The 18163-nt window shown below is 35.8% G+C and overlaps 1 protein-coding gene across 2 annotated transcripts in view; it reads left to right on the forward strand.

Annotated features, from left to right (window-relative positions):
- COL4A1 (collagen type IV alpha 1 chain) overlaps positions 1-18163 on the forward strand; it is a 207023-nt gene that overhangs the window by 140809 nt on the left and 48051 nt on the right. For both annotated transcript variants that reach the window (XM_044670532.1, XM_044670531.1), the window contains 12 exons: positions 1904-2095; positions 2641-2809; positions 7372-7464; positions 7558-7662; positions 9200-9297; positions 12467-12617; positions 12760-12873; positions 14037-14204; positions 14347-14436; positions 15732-15884; positions 16781-16879; positions 17001-17090. In XM_044670532.1, the coding sequence (XP_044526467.1) occupies positions 1904-2095; positions 2641-2809; positions 7372-7464; positions 7558-7662; positions 9200-9297; positions 12467-12617; positions 12760-12873; positions 14037-14204; positions 14347-14436; positions 15732-15884; positions 16781-16879; positions 17001-17090 (1522 nt within the window). The remainder of the gene's footprint in view (positions 1-1903; positions 2096-2640; positions 2810-7371; positions 7465-7557; positions 7663-9199; positions 9298-12466; positions 12618-12759; positions 12874-14036; positions 14205-14346; positions 14437-15731; positions 15885-16780; positions 16880-17000; positions 17091-18163) is intronic.

Raw genomic sequence — 18163 nt, forward strand, 5'->3', positions numbered from 1 at the left:
AAGTTTCTGAGGCCAGATTTGAACCCAGGAATCTCATCTCCAGACCTGAGTCTCTATCCACTGACCCACTTAGCTGCCCCTTAGTAGCCATTATCTGTTGTGCCTAATGTACAGCTGGTACTGTGGCAGACAAGATAAATACACTGAGGAGCATGCTAGATTATACCTGTGTGATTTTAGACAATCAGTCCACCCTACTGGGCATCATTTTCCTCACCTCTAAACTGAGAGTTGAACTAGGTGACAGCTAAGTGTCTTCTAGCTCTAAATTTCTGATCCCATAAGGATCTGATCCCTGTACAAAGAGTTTAGAACATTACTGCAATTATACAAGGTTGCCAAGACAATTATTTTGTAGCTACTCCCAGCCTCACTGAATATATACTATGTGTTTTACACAGTTTGACTAACTGTCCTTTTTTAAACATACATCTCCTTCTGGCACGTTGATGTGCTGAGTGGGCAATCCCAAATTAGGGAGAAGATTGCTTTACATACACCCCAGGACCTTGTAAATGAGTTGAGCAATGTTAGTGACTATGTCCTAGCTAATTGACTGTTAGTATCAATCCATCGCAGAAAATAGCAATTAGACATTTACCATGGGAAGGACAACTGACCTACCCACTATAAACTAAGTGTATCTCTATTGAAAAACCCATGTATCCAAAGAGAGGACCCTTGGGAAAGGGGAGTGGGAATGAGGAGGAATTAAAACTAGATACTGTACTAGAATATCCTTTGAGATTAAGCTTAACCAAATTATATTAAATCAACTAGAAAGCAGAAGCTGTTTCTTGGTTCTAAAAGAAGAAGTAATTTGGATTTATTTTGGTCATTTGAAATACTTGCAATTTCCTTGAGAACCGTGAGATCTGAAAGCTGCTGGATGAGAAAACATCTGTGCGTGTGCACATTCTGAGCAGATCTGGCTTTCCAGGAATTGAAAAATAAATGTATTCTAATATGTGGCTCTTGGGAAAGTAAATTCTATTCTGCTGACTGCTCATAAGTGACTAATTATAGAGTTGGCTGAATATTGGCTTTCCAGTTTCCACACATAGTCCTGGAAGTCCTTATCTCCCAGAACAAAGGGTGCAAACATAAAAAGAAACCTTTACAACTTCAGTAGTGATTAGCCTGAGGGGAAAAAAAGAACCCAACATGTCTAGTCTCACCTCTCATTGACTAATCTCTAAAAGCAGTTGAAACTAAGGAATCAAGCATCCTTGCACTATGACTAAAGGCTGCCCAAAATATTTGGCACCACATGAGGAAAGAACTCCCTGGATTTCTCCTCCTACGTCAGTGCACATTCAAATATTCTCTGACAATTTTAGAAGTTGTGAGGAAAAAGGAAGGTTTAGGTTCTTTGCACGTGGGTTTGTATTAAGGTCGCCTGCATGAAGCTGTATACAAATTCCATGCTATTTCTCTCCTATCTGTGTTTGAAATGTCCAGTGGAGCAAAATGCAATGTTCTGAAAAGTAACAGAAAGAAGAATCAGGACTTTGTCACATAGGAACTGGTTCTGTGGACAGCTAGATGGTTTAGTGGATAGAAATACTAGGCTTGGAATAAAGATAAAGAAGACTTATCTTTGTGAGGTCAGATGTGGCCTCAGACACTTCCTAAAGTCACTTAACAATCTCTTTGCCTCAGCTTCCTCTTTTGAAAATGAGCTGTAGAAGGAAATGGCAAACCACTCTAACACTCATTTTTGCCTAGAAGACCCTAAAATGGGATCACAAAGATACAAATGAAATAACTGAACATCTGGTTTCATATTAAATATAATTGAAAGAAAATACCAAATTTCTTCTTTCATGGCAGAAAGCATTATTGTGTGAATTGATTATTAGACAAATAAGTATTTATTAATATGGTACTCTTTTTATTACAGGGGCCTCCAGGTTTGCCAGGACTGAGAGGTGAACCGGGAGCAAAGGGAGAGCCTGGAGAGATATTTTTTGATGCAAAACTCAAAGGTGACAAGGGAGAACCAGGTTTTCCAGGACAACCAGGTATCCCTGGAAGGGCAGGAACACCTGGAAGAGATGGCCATCCTGGTCTCCAGGGCCCTAAAGGCTCACCGGTATATTTATTTTCATAATTCAGTTTATACACTTTAATTCTAGAGCAAAGCAGAATAAAGATATAATTTGAATATCTATCTGTTTTTAACAAATAATTTGACTAATGTTCAGATATAAAGTTAATTTCAAACTCACTAAAGTTAGTGTCAAGTCTATAACAGTTGTGAAGGAGAAAATAGTGATAATAATGATGGATTTCATTCAATCTGAGATTTGGGGAAGCAGGTCCTTGAAATTAATTATTTGGCACAACAGGAATGATTCTGAGAGATTTGGTTAGGATGTTAAATTTCAAGCACTGATATACTGTTTTTGAAGACATATTGGGATATTTTCTCATTGTAATTAGGAAAAGCTCTAGGGGCATTGGAGGATTGGAGAAAAATAGACTAATCTTATACCTTTAGCTTTCAGTTAAATTATATAATAAAACAATCCTAGTTAAAAAAAGAGATGGCTTAATATATATATAGGACACCTATTTACCAAAACCCCTAAAGATTATGAAATGAACATGTATGATAGATAATTTTTTTAATTAAAGGGTTCAGTAGGACCAAAAGGAGAACGAGGTCCCCCTGGAGGAGTTGGGTTTCCTGGAAGTCATGGTGACATAGGCCCTCCTGGCCCACCAGGATATGGCCTACCTGGCCCAGTTGGTGACAAAGGACAATCAGGTTTTCCAGGAAGCCCTGGGCCACCGGGCCTCCCAGGTAAGTAGTTCAAACACACAAACTATTGACAAAATTACTATATGGATAATATAGTAGAACAAGTCATGGATTATAACATGGTTATGCTCCTAGTTCTGTTTCTACTGTGACTACTGACAAATTACTTGACCTCCTTAATTGTCAGTTTCTTCATCTGTAAAATTATTGGGTAGGAATAAATTATCTTTGAAATCTTTTCCTTCTCTAGAAATTTATGGATCTTTATTATCTTTGAAATCTTTTCTTTCTCTAGAATTTTATGGATCTTTATTCTTTATGTAGCTGAACGGATTAACCTTCATAGGTTGAGCTTTCCAGAGGGAAAACTGTTTACTTTGGGTTCAAAGGCCAAGCCCTTTGACATTTAAAACTCTGTCTTTGCATCTTTAATAGCCAGTGGACACAACTATCTTGAAGCAAAGTCATTTACCAAGATGGCATAGTAAGAAAGTGGCTATAACATGTTTGCCCCATAAGCCTGGGGTACACCTGCGCAAATGAAACACATTGTACAGTAATAATTCAACATACTCACAGAGAAGACGTATGCCTGAGGCATACCTCTCATACACTAAGCCATTTGCTGCGACCCCAGGGTGCATCTTCCTTATTGGGAAGGATGTTTAGCTGTAATTCCTGGGTATGCTACTCTATAGTCTTTGGTTTCGTTCTCAAATGCCAGAGCTAATTAGTACTTGAATCCATAATTGGCCATGCTCTTTGCTGTCAAAATCATTCTCTTTCAAGATGTTTGAATATTGCGTCTCTGCATCTGCATTTACCTAGTTAGTGTGGATGTCACCATTCCCTGCCTTCAATTATGTCTGAAATTCCTCTGTTCAAGACTTCTTGAATTTCTTGACTTCCTTGAACTGTCCTCCAGGGTTGCTAGCCTTAGGTTTTTAAAAACCATCTGGGGCACTGCTAATCTTCTGCCAACCAATGCCAACATGTGCTTTTAATTCATTCAGAGAAATCTGGCATAGCTAAATTTTTGCATTTTGTTCATATATTAATACCTCAATCACTCCTGTTATGTACACTTTACTTTTTCTGATTGATACGGGGACAGGAAATCAAAAACAACTCATCCCCAACCTCCATTATACTTAGTTTTCTTTTTATCAAGTGGCTAGTTTGCCTGTAAGGTACTTCTTTTTAAACTTATGAACACTTTGGTTGTGAAAAGGAGCATAAAGAGAATTTTTGTACCTTAAAAAAAGGATCAAAGTTCAAGGATAAGGAGACAATTTTCAGATAAAATGTGACAGACACCAACTGTCCTTAAGTACTAATTAAAGAACTGAGAAGGACCTGCTTAAGGATAGAGAAATGGTTGGTGCTGCAAGACATTCTGACCTCTCAGATCATTTGCATGAGTTTAAAAGGTTAATAAAGTGATAAATTAACTGGAGGCAATGGATGATTAAATAAGAACTGCAGGTTTCAAAGGATTTATGGATGGAGAATGGCCATGTTATTTTATTGTTTTGAAAACATCTTACTTTCTGTCTGTCTCTGTCTCTGTCCCCTTCTCTCTATTATTCTCTCTTCCTCTCTCCCCCATTTTTCTCTCTCTCTCTCCTTTCTCCCCAACTCTTATTCCCTCTCTCCATCTCACTCCCATACACACACACACACATACATACTCACTCTTCTCCCTTCCCTTCTCCTCCCTTGCTCTCTTCTCCTTTCCACTCCTCTTTCCTCTCTTCTCCCCTTCCCTCTGTTCTTTCCTCTCCATTCCTTTATATCTCTTTATCTCTCTTTTCTTCTGAGAAAGATGAATTGCTGAGCACAAGGAGGTTTTGACTTTAGCCACTGAATATATTGAGTCCAACAGGAAAAGAGTGGAACAAATAGCAATTAAGGCCACCCACCTTGAGAGGGAACAATAGAGTTTGAAAGACAAGCTTTCTAGCTGCTTTGCTATAAGCAAATGTAATAAAGGTCAGTTGAAAGCTGATTGGGCACTACAACAACCAGTTGAGATTAGAGCTAAATAAGTTTGTTTACATTGCCAAGAGAGCCAACCCAAAAAGCTTTGTTGTGAATTCTGCTTTGCTATAAGAAAAATTAATTCAATGACTTAGCTGATTCAATGAACCAGAAGCCTGTTCAGACAAGAGTTATCTTGAATCTTCTATATTGCTAGACAATCTGTTTGAAGTGCCTAGTATTACTCTATCTAGAGGGAGGGGACAGCTAGGTGATATATTGGATAAAGGGCCTGGAATTAGGAAGAACTGAGTTCAAATGTGACCTCCAACATTTACTAGCTGGGTGACCTGGGCAAGTCTTTTAATCTTTTTGCCTCATCTATAAAAATGAGCTAGAGAAGGAAATTGCAAAGCACTCTAGTATCTTCCCTCCAAAACAAAACAAAAACAAAAACAAAAACAAAAAGGAGTCATGAAGAGTTAAGAATGACTGCAGTGACTAAAGAAAGCTTAAGGGAACTGCTTTTCATTACAATAGCATAGCATTTTTGCTGAATTCTTTTATGGATGATTGTCATTGCTTCATCAGTTTAAGAATAGGTAAGGAACAGATTTGCCCAGTAATAGAGTAGTAAGTGCCAGAAAGGAAGAGCTAGTCAGAAAGTAGTTTTTTGTGACAGGACTGGGGACCAAGAACATCATGGCCTGCAAACCAGAATTATGAGTTGTCATAAATGCATCGATTGCCCTTATTCATATATTTCCTTCCTAGGTATCTATAAGTTTCTGTCTCTTGTTAGATAATGTGTGCATTGATGGGAATATGTAACCCCAGTTTGTGGACTATAATAGAATAATCTGTTGATTATTTTTGCAATACCTTATGCTGAGTAACTGGGATTATACTAATGATCACTGATTTAACCTTAATTTTGATTAAACATTTTATATTTTAATACTTATTCATGTTATCATTGTGGCTGATTGATTTTTTTGTGAAAAGGAAGCACACTAGAGAGGGCTCGGGAACGACAGTGATAATTAGGTGTGCCTATCCCTCACAATATGGTTACTTGTGGGGTTTTTTAAGAGTGTGAGTTGCATCCATGTGGTAGTGGTCCTTCTCTAGAACCTCCAAACTTCTAATGTGAGGGCAGATGATAGTCAGCAGTCTATCCAGGAGAGAGAAGGAGGCCACTCGTCAGGATAAGCTTACATGCATAAATAAATTCCAGCTATTAGAGTTAGAGGTCTATGCCTCTGTAACTCATCTAATTCACTGTGGTATCCAAGTTTACTAAATGTCTTATTGTTTCCCTTTGAGTTAATATTATTCTTTCATAGTTTATAGCTTATAAGCAGTAGTCTTTCTGACTAGATGAGTACAACCAGTGTTCTGCTAGGGCAAAGGAAAATATAAATCATAATTCTATCTTTCATGTCTATTTCAATCTAATGTAGACCTAGGATAATACATATGCATACACAAACACTAAAGATCTAGGATTCTCCATAATTCAAGTGCACCTAGAGATAGTACCCATGTCTCTATGACTGCCCAGCTTAATCATAGCAAACCTCAACTGAATCTCTCTCTCCAGGTGAGGAATGAAGCTGGATTTACACAGGGTGAAGAACATGTATTAATCAGAACTTGTAGGCATAAGCTTTTGACTAAGTAAATATGTGTGAGCTTAATTAACTTAAGAGAAAACAGCGAGTTGTGAGAAAGAAAAAATGATACTGTAGAAACCTATAGATTGTATTTCCACTGAATGAATGGATAGGATTTCTCAACTCAAGTAAATAGATAGGATAGAGTTAAAAACAATCACCAAAATAGGAATTGATAGATATTGTACAGAAGGATTCAAAGGAGTTTGTTTATCATCATCATTATTATTCAGTAAAACTTTTAGAAATTACCTGCTGTAAGAAAGAAAGATTCTTTGTCAGCCTCTGGAGATACAGTAAGGTACACACAGACTCTTGTCTCAAGTATCTTTCAGTCAAAAAAAATGTGATAATGTTGAGTAAGAGATAGGGAATCTGATTTCATAGGTTGAGGAAACTTTGTATACTTAGCTGCAGCTTAGGATCTTCTCTGCAATTTTAGAGTTCAAAAGAGTTGTCTAGAACAAATGTTTAAATGACTTGTCTGGATCATATCAGAAATGGGGCATCAGACCTTCCTGTCTCTCAAACCAATTCTTTCTCCATTACACTATGCATAGTATACTGAAAATATGTTCAGAACTTTCTAATGCAAACTAATTAAGTAAAAAGTTATATCTGGCCAAGTGATTTTTCTTGAATAGTTTTTGATTCAATTTGGACTCATTTCTTTGTTGTCTTCTTAGGAATTTTCATGATATGCTAGGATTTAAAAATAAATATTTGTCTATAACCTTTGAGGTTTTGATGCAAATTATTTTGGATATGTATTTCAAGGAAAATGCTGTCTTTGAAAGATACCAGAAAATTTGGGCGAAGACATGGGGAAACTACAAACTAGGCTTCACTATTATTTTTGTAAATGAAATGAAATGTATTTTAGATGATGCAAAGATACAATTGGCACACACAGCCTTTCGATTATATCTATATTTCTGTTTTTCCAAGGTGCTAAGGGTGAAGCAGGAAAAGTGGTTCCTCTACCTGGCCCCCCAGGAGCAGCAGGACTTCCAGGACCCCCAGGTTTCCCAGGTCCCCAAGGTATTTATAAAATAAGTTGTGTTTTTCTTAAAGTAGAAGCATGACAGATTTTCAAATTTAGCTTGAATTGACCATTCACTATTCTTATTAAAGGTGACAGAGGTTTTCCTGGCAGTCCAGGCAGACAAGGAGCTCCAGGAGAAAAAGGTGCTGTAGGCCAACCAGGAATAGGATTTCCAGGACCCCCAGGACCAAAAGGTAAAAGTTTTAAATGGAAAAAAAGGAGTTTAAGTGAAACTGAGGACATTGGGCTGATAATTCAGAATATAGATTCTCTTATTGTCTCTTCTACTAGATGAGAAATCTTATGTTTCTGAGTCAGTTTCCCTGGATGTAAAATGAATTAATAATAGCTTTACCTATCTGCCTAGGAGAATATTATAGAAATAAAATTGGATCCAAAAGTTCTTCAAAAGGAAATGAGGTTATCTTATAAGATGACTTATTTTGAAGTGGGATGTTAGTGGTTTTAAGAGAAGTAATTTCCAAACATTTAGAGTGATAGTCATAAGGTTTTGGGTTTTTGTTGTTGTTGTTAATATTTTACTGATCAGCTGAACAATTTTGGTTATAGAAGCGCTTGGGGATGGAGAGAAAAACCTCTGAATGGAGTATAATATAAAGTAACCTCAGAAACAACATTAACCTGATATTTCCTATTGTCCTTAAAAAAAACAACAATAAACAAAAACAACCAATACATTTTTTCTATAGGAAGCTGTATCATAGAGAGGTAGGATAGCATTCCAGGGATCTATAGGAGAATCATTTAGGGAGAACAGGAAATGCAATCCAAACAGCAGCAGGGCCAAGAAACCTTTTTTTTGGGGGGGGGGATTCCTAGTCTGCCAGAGAGCTACTTGTTCCTTCATTCCCACTGTGATCCTCTTTAGCTTCTATTCATTTTTTGAGATCCTCTACCATATTTTAATGGTAGCTATCCAGGACAAAGTCAGTCTTCTTTGGTAATTTCATGTTAGTTGCCTTTGGATTAATCTGAGTAACGTAATCTAGTCTACTCGGCATGGACAAGTCTATCAAGGAATTGTCTGGCATTAGTAGAAGGGATTTTTATCATTGGGAGTTCTGTATACCAGTGTGTTCACAGTTCTAGTTCCACCCTGCTGAACATAATACCATTTGGCCAGACTGCTCTAGTTTCCTAGTCATTAGGCAAAAAAAGGGTTTTAAAAAAATTATAAATCCAACTTCCACCCTACCTTTCCCACACAAACACGGAATCACATAGACCCATCCCAGGCATCTTAATAGCTATCATTGGGATACATTTCTAGAGCAAGGGATGATAAAGCTTTTTTGGCATGCATATTACTAGAGAGGCTGAGTTATAACCAGTTATGTCCAGGCAATCCTGATACATTAACTAGAAAGTGTTAAATAATTGTTAGCTGATTAACACCATGCTACCCAGGGCTCTGTCAGGCTTAACTTAAGAGCAGGATAAAAGGGGGTCTGGAGAATAAGAATATAAGGAAAAGCAGAGTAAAGAGGAAGAAAAGAAAGAAAAAAATGGAAATATTTGAAAAAAAGAGTCACATAAATTATAGAGTATCATACCAACAATGCCCTAGGTGAACCTCAGTGGTACCAACTGCATAAATTATCAGTATTTGTTGCTTTAGTAGAATGGATCTTTGCTCCTACTTGGTATTAAGTTCAGGCCTAGTTCAGTAGATCACAAAGCTATTTGTTAATGGCCTGCTTTATTCAATAGGTGTTGATGGCTTGCCGGGAGCTATAGGTCAACCAGGAAATCCAGGTCGTCCAGGTTTTGATGGTTTGCCAGGAAATCCTGGTGTACCAGGCCAAAAGGTAAATAACATTCGTTTTTTCTTTTATTGTTTCCAAGTGCTAATTAATGAGAAAAGAAAAATGTGAGTCTTTATTTGCTAGGTTTTCAATGATTTGTATCTAATCAAAGTGTAGTTCATCCATCAGGCTAGATTATCAACTGTACTTTTTTTTTTTAATTGGAAAGAAAAACAACAGTTTTGTGATTCTGCATTAATTCCTTGACTGGGAAATGTATATCAGCAAATTGCATCAGAATCAAATGGCCTCTAAATCTTTTGATTCTGTAAATGAAATAAAAGAAAAAAACTGTCTTATTAAGAAAGTTAATGTATAAAATCTGGCCTTAGATACGTCCTAGCTGTGTAACTCTGGTTAATTCCTTTAATGCTATTTGCCTAGCCCTTACTACTCTTCTGTCTTGGAATCAATCCTTAGTATCTACTCTAAGACATAAGACAAGGGAAAGAAAGAAAGAATGAAGGAGATAGAGAGAGAGTGATAGAGAGGGGTAGTAGGAGGGGACAGACTAGGAGATAACAAATCTGGCTAATAGTTCCATCTTTGTTATAAACTTTCTGCATGATCTTGGGTAAATCATTTAACCTTTTTTTGATTTCAACTGACTTTTTGTGAAACTATATCTAGCTTCCTTCCATCTTTGTTTCTTTGATTCTACACTTCATGAAATATTTCTTAAGAAACTGCATATCCAGAGAGTAGAAATAAAATAAGAGACATAGGAATAGGTTTTGGGTCTAGTTATAAGGGGTCTGGGAGATCACAGTCCAATTCTTTCATCTTATAGATAAAGAAACTGAAAGGTAATGTCATTTGTTCAAGGTTATATAACTACTAATAGAAAGAATGGGGCAAGTCCCTTAATCCAATTTTCCTCAGTTTCTCATCTCTCAGATGAACTGGAAAGGGAAATGGCAAACAACTCCATTATCTCTACCAAGAAAACCTTGAATAGGGTCATGAAGAGTTGGACCTGACTGAAACAACTGAACAACAGCAATAGACAAAATTAAGGTTTAAACTTTAAATTTAAAATTTAAACAAATTCAGTGTTCTTTCTACCAAGTCATTACTTTGGAACATCAGAGGAAAGGATGTGCCTTATGAAGGGAAAAGATACTAAAATAATACAATGTGTCAGAAAATAAAAAATTGGTATCAAAGAGTCTGAGAAGAGAAGGAATTCATTTCCAGGTTAGATGTATGCTCAGGCTGAGAATGGAAACCTTTCCTGCTAGGACAGAGCTAATGCCTTGTCCTAATTCAAAGACACTAACTATATTCCCTCACACATCTCTTGGTATTAGCCCTCTAATAACCCGAGAAAATCTTTCTAGGGTAGTAGCAGGGTTATCTTTAGGACAAGGTAGTATAGAAAAATTAGCAATAGAGTTGGTTTTAGAGGACCTGGGTTCTAATCTCAGCTCTACAATTTAGTATTTTTGTGTTTTTGGGAAAGCTCCTTTACCCCAGTTTCCTGATATATAAAGTTAGGGTTATGAATTAAATAATCCCTTAGCTCCCTTTTAGCTTGTGAACATTCTTTTTTCTCTCTCTTCTTTTTCTCTATTACTCCCCCCCAAACTAGATCAAGTTGGTCTTGTTTACATAAAAAGGTTGGAATAGCTGTCCCCTGAAGTCTCTTCCAACTCATAGATATCCTGATTTCTAAGGCAGCTAGTGAATAGTTTACTGAGCCTAGAGTAAAAAACTCCCAAGTTCACATCAACCTCTAATACTTATTAGTTATGTCACCCTGGAAAAGTCACTTTAACCTCTTTTCACCTCAGTTTTGTCAATTGTAAAATGGGGTATTAATAGTAACACCTACCTCTTAGAATTGTTATAAGGATCAAATAGGAAAAAATGTGTAAAGAACATAGCACAGTTTGTGGTGTATAGTAGGTGCTTAATAAATGCTTGTTCTTTCCTTTCTTGCTTCATGAGGCTTACTAACTTGAGGGTCATGTTCAGTAGTTATTGTATAATTAAATAAAGATTCGTTCCACCCAAGAAAGAATCTCCCTACTAGAAAATGAGAGAGACAGAAACGAAGAGAGAGAGAGAGAGAGAGAGAGAGGAGGAAGAGAAGGAGGAAACAAGGTAGAGAGAAAGATAGAAAGTTAGAGAGAGGTAGTAAATAACAAGATCATATTTATAGTCACCTTTTCTCTTATTTCTATGTTATTATATTCATGATTGTTAGTCTTTATTAAGTGTGCTTTAAAATTTTTCAGTTTTAATCTTACAATTAAATTTATTTTTTAAAGGAAAACATGAACTTTTGAACTCTATCTTGGAAAAAAATTTCTTCCTTAGACTCTTCCAGTTACTGAGCTCTGCTGCCTATCAGAAATCAGGTCATAGCAAATGTGGCCACTCACATGTTTCTGTCTCATATAGTTAGTTGAGTCCATGTGGAATGCAAATTGATTGTTTGTTATCATGAATAATATTTGCCCTTAAAAATATTCAAAGATCATGGAGCTTCACTTCTTGTTACTAACTCTTTGAGTCATGGTTGGTGCATACAGACAAAGAAGATTGTTCTTTGAAGAGAATGTTACTCATTTTAAGTTGTTTTTTTAAAAGTATATATTGGGTCCAAAAGCCATGAAAACTAGCCTTTGATATTGTAACATAAATCAACCTTACCTCATTCAAAATACATTCCTTTTTTGCTTTGTGTGTGACTTAGCAAGTATTTATCTAATGCATAATTTGAAATCATATTATATTGTTCTTTTTCTCCTACAGGAGATCACTTTTTAACATTATTGATACATATTAAATGTCCCTGGATCATAAAATGTTTTAAAGGACACTTTATTTTTTAGGCACTGATTAATATTGAAAAATGTTAATTAGGGAGAGTGTCCTAGTATGATTCTGAAAGTTGATGTTTTATTGAGAAGGCATCAGCTCACTAGCCAGAAAGCAGTTATTTTGTATTTTATCTCTTATTCGTATCCAATGTGAATGCCTTAGACCAAGAAAAGCATATTGGGACAATCAAGTTAGAGAAGCAAACAGCACCCTTTGTCTGGGATTATAATTCCCAGTAATTTACTCAATTTTTAAAGCCTTTCCCCAATCACAGGAAAAGTCTAAATACTTGGTTATATTTGTTATAAATTGATATTACCTTTTCCTTTTTTTTAATATTAAGGGTGAGCCTGGAGTAGGTCTACCAGGTCCCAAAGGATCTTCAGGTCTTCCTGGCATTCCAGGCCTTCCTGGTGAAAAGGGTAATGTTGGTGGACCAGGCATCCCAGGAGAACATGGGCTTATTGGGCCACCTGGACTACAAGGACTCAGAGGTAATGATTTCAAAGAGAAAATTCCAACTGAACAAAATAGAGTCCTTTCCTTAAGTTGTCTGTCTGTGAGTAGGAAGCAAACACCAGCTGGAGGTTCCTGATTTTGGGTAATTGGTTCACAGTTTTTGTTTCTTCTTTCTAGGTGACCCAGGGGCACAAGGAATCCAAGGCCCAAAAGGTGCTCCTGGTGTTCCAGGAATAGGACCTCCTGGAGTTATGGGACCCCCTGGAGGACAAGGGCCACCAGGATTAGCAGGTAATTCAGAGTTTCCTATGGTGTTAAATTGGGAAAAAATACTGTACTGTTAGTGATGGAAGAGATAGGTAAAAATCTAAATAGTATTTTGGGTGGGACAAAATTTGGTAAAAGCAATTTTTAAAATTTCTCCTCATTTTTATTTTTCAACTTAACAAGTATTTTTAAAAAATTAATTGCTCCCTTATTGTTGAGCAAACTACAAAAGACAAAAACAAAACCCCTGAAAAACAAATCCCTCAATATATAACTCCTGCTACATAGTCCAGCAAATGTCCAAAATTGCATGCCATTTTGCATTTTATAGCCTCTTACTTCTCTATCAAGTAGTGAGTGGCATGATTCATATTCCTTCTTTTAGATTTACACTTTATCATTATATTTATTCATCAGGGTGCTAAAGACTTCCAAGGTTATTTTTCTTCATAATGTTATCATTGTATAAATAGTACTGTTTACTTTGTATCATCAGTTCATAAAGGTCTTCTTAGTCTTCTTTGTAATTGTCTACTTTATTATTACTTATGGAGCAATAACATTTCATGCTATTCACATATAGACCTTTTCTTCTTTCTTTGATTGCTTTGAGGAATAGATCTGAGAGTTGTCTAGCTGGGTTAGAGGATATGACCAGTTTGGTAACTTTCTGGGCATAGTTCCAAATTGCTTTCTGGAATGCCTGGTCCATTTCATAGCTCCACCAAAATGTACCAGAAAAATAATTTTCGAATAGTATAGTTTGATTGATTATCTAAGTAAGTTTTCTTTCCCATGTGTCTATGATATCTGCTGTTAACAGTAGAATGATTAAAATATTCATGATTTTGTATCTTATCTTTAACATTTTTGGAACTAAATGCTTGTGGATTTTCTTGATTAAATACTTAATTAGCTGTTAATTAGTGACTGATTCAAGTTAGGGTGGTGGCATATAAACAGAAGCAATATCCAGTTCCTCCAATAATCTAAAGATGGGTAGGATAGTGGGAATCCATGAATAATTATTTATTGGTAATTAGTTTTAAACTTAGCAAAATCTGCTGGACCACAGGTTAATTACATTACATGCTTTCTTACAGAGATCAGCAATTAAAAATGAAATATCTAGTAAGCTGTTCTCTAATTATGCAAGTTAAGATTATTTGATTTTTGTATTATTTCAGGTCCTCCTGGAATCAAAGGAGAGAAGGGTTACCCAGGATTTCCGGGATCAGATATGCCAGGCCCCAAAGGAGATAAGGGAAGTCCTGGTCTTCCTGGTTTAACAGGCCAAATAGGGTTACCTGGGCCTCCTGGCACACAAGGAACTCCTGGACTTCCAGGTTTTCCAGGTAAGTCATTTTTGTGAACTCTTCTTTTTCCCCAAAAATTATTAAGTGAAATGATATGTTTTTATTTGAATATTAAAGGTCAGATAAAGAACTGTCAGCTACATGTAAATATGGCATAACATCCTCTTTTCCTTTCTCATAGGTCCCAAAGGAGAGATGGGAGTGATGGGAACCCCTGGTCAGCCAGGTCCTCCTGGACCAGCAGGTTCTCCAGGATTCCAGGGAGTAAAAGGTAAAGCTCATTGATAACTATAAAAATTGTTGGTGCTTTGAATTTTGACTTAATGATTTTTGAAAATAGTTGAAGTGTCATCTCAAAGAGTTACAGTCAGAAGGGATTCTGCAGACTGACAGGCCTGATCTCCTGCCCAGCATAAGAAGTTCAGCTATGATATTTTAGAGGGGAGAAATATTTCATTTTAAGAGGTGATATGTGTGTGTGTGTGTGTCTATGTGCACACATGCAAGCGTGCATGCTGGTGATGGTAGTTTAAGGATACAATCTAAGATGCACTACAGTTTCCTGGCATAAATTATAATCAAATTATTTGTTTTGTTTGGAAAATGAGCAAACAGAATCAACTGAACTCTTATAAAGATCTAAGAGAAGATGAATTTGTTGAGAGCATTTATGAGTTATTCTGTTCTCTGATCATTTAAATACATTTGTGATCAAAGGAATTCTTGCAATCCTATGGTTCATATGAAGTTTATAGATAAGATTTTTTTCCTTTGGAAACATAAAGGTTTTCATTTTCAAAATTCTTCTTCATTCTCTTAATAGAAATTCAACTTTTTAAGTGGAAATGTGTTTTTCAAGATTACAAAAATCCACTATTCTTAGCTGTATAAAATAGTATTCGGTACTCATTGTGTAGTTTCCTAAATTTTATTTTGTAAGTTTTTAAGAAGTTAGATGCACAAGTGAGTATGGATATTTTAGAAAAGAAGAGAGTGTAGAAATTCAATAAACCAATAAATTCCTATGAATGTCTTTACTTAATGTTAAGTAATCTAACGAAAATAATAACTAATGATCATTTCTATTGAGTCAAGTTCTTCTACTTTTGTAGCCTGATTATTATATAGTTATTGCAAACCAAAGTTCTGTCAGCATATGTATTATATACACTGACATATATTACAATCTTTCTCAGGTCTTTATTGGGTAGTCTTTATGAATTATGAATTGGCTAGAATATTTATGGCCAACCTTCAGAATATAAGCCTTTCTGAATTTAACTAGTCTTTAGGCAAAATTTATAGTAAAACTTGCCAAACTTTACACTCTATTCAAAGAAACTTTGAGAATTGCAGATAATCACAATGCCATAAAGAAGCATGAAAGGAATGGAACGGGAAAGAATGGGTCAGAAACAGACACAATAATTGGTCATTAAATATTATAGAATGCAAACTTATTGTATCATGCACTTGCAGAATAACATATGAGTTTAAAGTACATACCTTTTCCAACACTAGGAAGCCTCCTTAGCCTAATTCTGGTGTTGCTTTCTTTCTCTATAGGTGACCAAGGTTTCCCAGGTACAACAGGACCCAGGGGTGATCCAGGTTACAAAGGTGATAAAGGTGATGCTGGTCTCCCTGGAAAGCCAGGATCTATGGATCCAGTGGACATGGACAGCATGAAGGGCCAGAAAGGAGATCCAGGAGAAAAAGGTAATATTTCTTCCATTTTGAGATGGGAAAAAATGTGCATTCAGGGAGGAGCTTTTATCTTAAGCAAGCACAAAGTATTTCTGGATTTTTTTAGGATTGTTTAGTTTTCTCTGAAGTTTTTGCAAGCAATACAGACTAGTGTTCTCTCTCCACCCACCTCCAGTTACCTAATATTTGTAATCAAATTTTATTTTGCTTAAGTCTTCAAAAACCAGAAATGTAATTTCTCTTATCTGATAGTACTGCAGAATATATTTTCCCAAACAAACAGTTTTCTTTAAGTTACTATTATATCAGAAGATTCAATATATCAAACTTTAACCCAAGAAAATTAGGACTACTGAGAATAATGTTGATTTCTTAAAATCAAAAAGTGCTATTATGATTATCTGAATAGTTTTAGCTTTTTCCTCCCCTAGAAAAACTCTCCATTTACATGTTATATTAAGTAACTTGTTAAGATTTAGTTTTTGGCCTATATGCTCCTTTAACTCTATTTTATAATAGATGAATTAAAAGCACAAAGTGAAATATTTCACAATTAATCACTATATTGAACAGGGTGAAGGGTCTGGACCTTTGGTTTCATTGATATAAGGATCTTTAAGATAAGCAAACTCTCTCTGTCAGTGTAGGTCAACATCTTAGAGTCTTGCAAGAGTTACCTCCGGCAGAGAAGTGAAACTTTTAGTGTTTTGTTTTTGTTTCTAGATCACCAATTTATAAATTGACACTAAATAAACTGATAGTGTTTTGTTTTTGTTTCTAATACAATGCTTTACAAATATACAATAAATAAGTAGGCAATGAATATTTATTGAATTTTGTTTTGTAATCTTTCTATCTCTGGGTTTCTGCCTTTTTTTTCTGTCTCTCTTTTTCTACCTGATACTCAGGACAAGTTGGGCCAACTGGAGATAAAGGGGCTAGAGGAGATCCTGGCACTCCAGGAGTACCCGGGAAGGATGGACAAGCAGGAACTCCCGGCCAGCCAGGTATAGGACATCATTTTGCTGCTTCACTGTATAATTGGAGTTTAATTTCAAATTATGTGAATGTTGCTATAAACCTTTTAGATAAAATATTTGATATATTTTTTCTCCTTTTTTCTTAAAGGTCCTAAAGGTGATCAAGGTCTTGGGGGATCTCCAGGCGCTCCAGGATTACCAGGACCAAAGGGTTCTGTTGGTGGAATGGGCATGCCAGGTAAATTGAGACTTTGTGAAAATTTCTTTTTTGTAGTGTATGGCAAAGCACAATTAATAGGGACAGGACCAGTCTGCCAGTTGAAATCACATAGCATAGTCTGCGGAGGAAGAAAGAAAACTCACCTTCTTAAATAGATAGTATTTTCATTAATTGATTATTTCAATCTGTTTACAAAGTCAATATTACTCATGTTAACTTAAAGGATAGCCCAATGAATTAGGGCTTGTTCTTTGAAGCCAGAAATTTACATAGGATGATGAAAAGAGTTTCCAATTAATTTGAACCTGAATGTCTTTAATATTGGTTTCATTTACATCATTGTGACCACTATCTCACCTAATTCTCAACACTTTATTATTTCTCACTGATATTTTTTCTCTGCCTTTGACGTTTGCATACAACATTTTAATACTGATTTTATACAGATAAATCCAATGCTCTATTCATTCTATACACTTTAATTCCTACATAATTTAGAGAATTGCCTGGTGGCATTCCAAGGAGAAGTGATTTGCTTAAGATTAAAAAGCTAGAATGCTTCTGAAATGAGTACAGGGCTTCCTGGTACATTTTGATTATTATTCCATGCAGCTTGGAAATTTTAGAAAATTGTTTGTGACACCAGGATGAGTTATAACTTGCAGATGATCAAATATTACTATGTTGTGGTAGATACAAAACTGTAAGCTTTTCTTACATAGTAGGTAGTTAATAATCAATCCATAAATTTTTATTAAGTGCCTGTTATGTGCCAGGCATTGAATTGAATTGGCTGGTGATTACATCAATCTCTCTTTTAGCCTGTATTAAAAAAATTTTTTTTGTTCTTTTTGTGAGAGTAGTACTGATAATCTCCAAATCATCCTCCTCCATGTGTCTTATAAACTAATGTGTACTCTAAATCAGCACTTGACTCCTTCTGCTTAGTAAGGATATAAAATATTTGCTAGCAATGGCTGTTTTTGTGCTCTTTTGGCCTCTTCATTGTGTCTGTGGTTTTGTATTGGTAAAATTATTGATGAAGTGGTATAATCAGCATCACTACCTGTGCTTTTGTTTGTTTTGGTCTG

Source organism: Gracilinanus agilis, chromosome 3 (assembly GCF_016433145.1).
Source record: "Gracilinanus agilis isolate LMUSP501 chromosome 3, AgileGrace, whole genome shotgun sequence".
Taxonomy (NCBI): Eukaryota; Metazoa; Chordata; class Mammalia; order Didelphimorphia; family Didelphidae; genus Gracilinanus; species Gracilinanus agilis.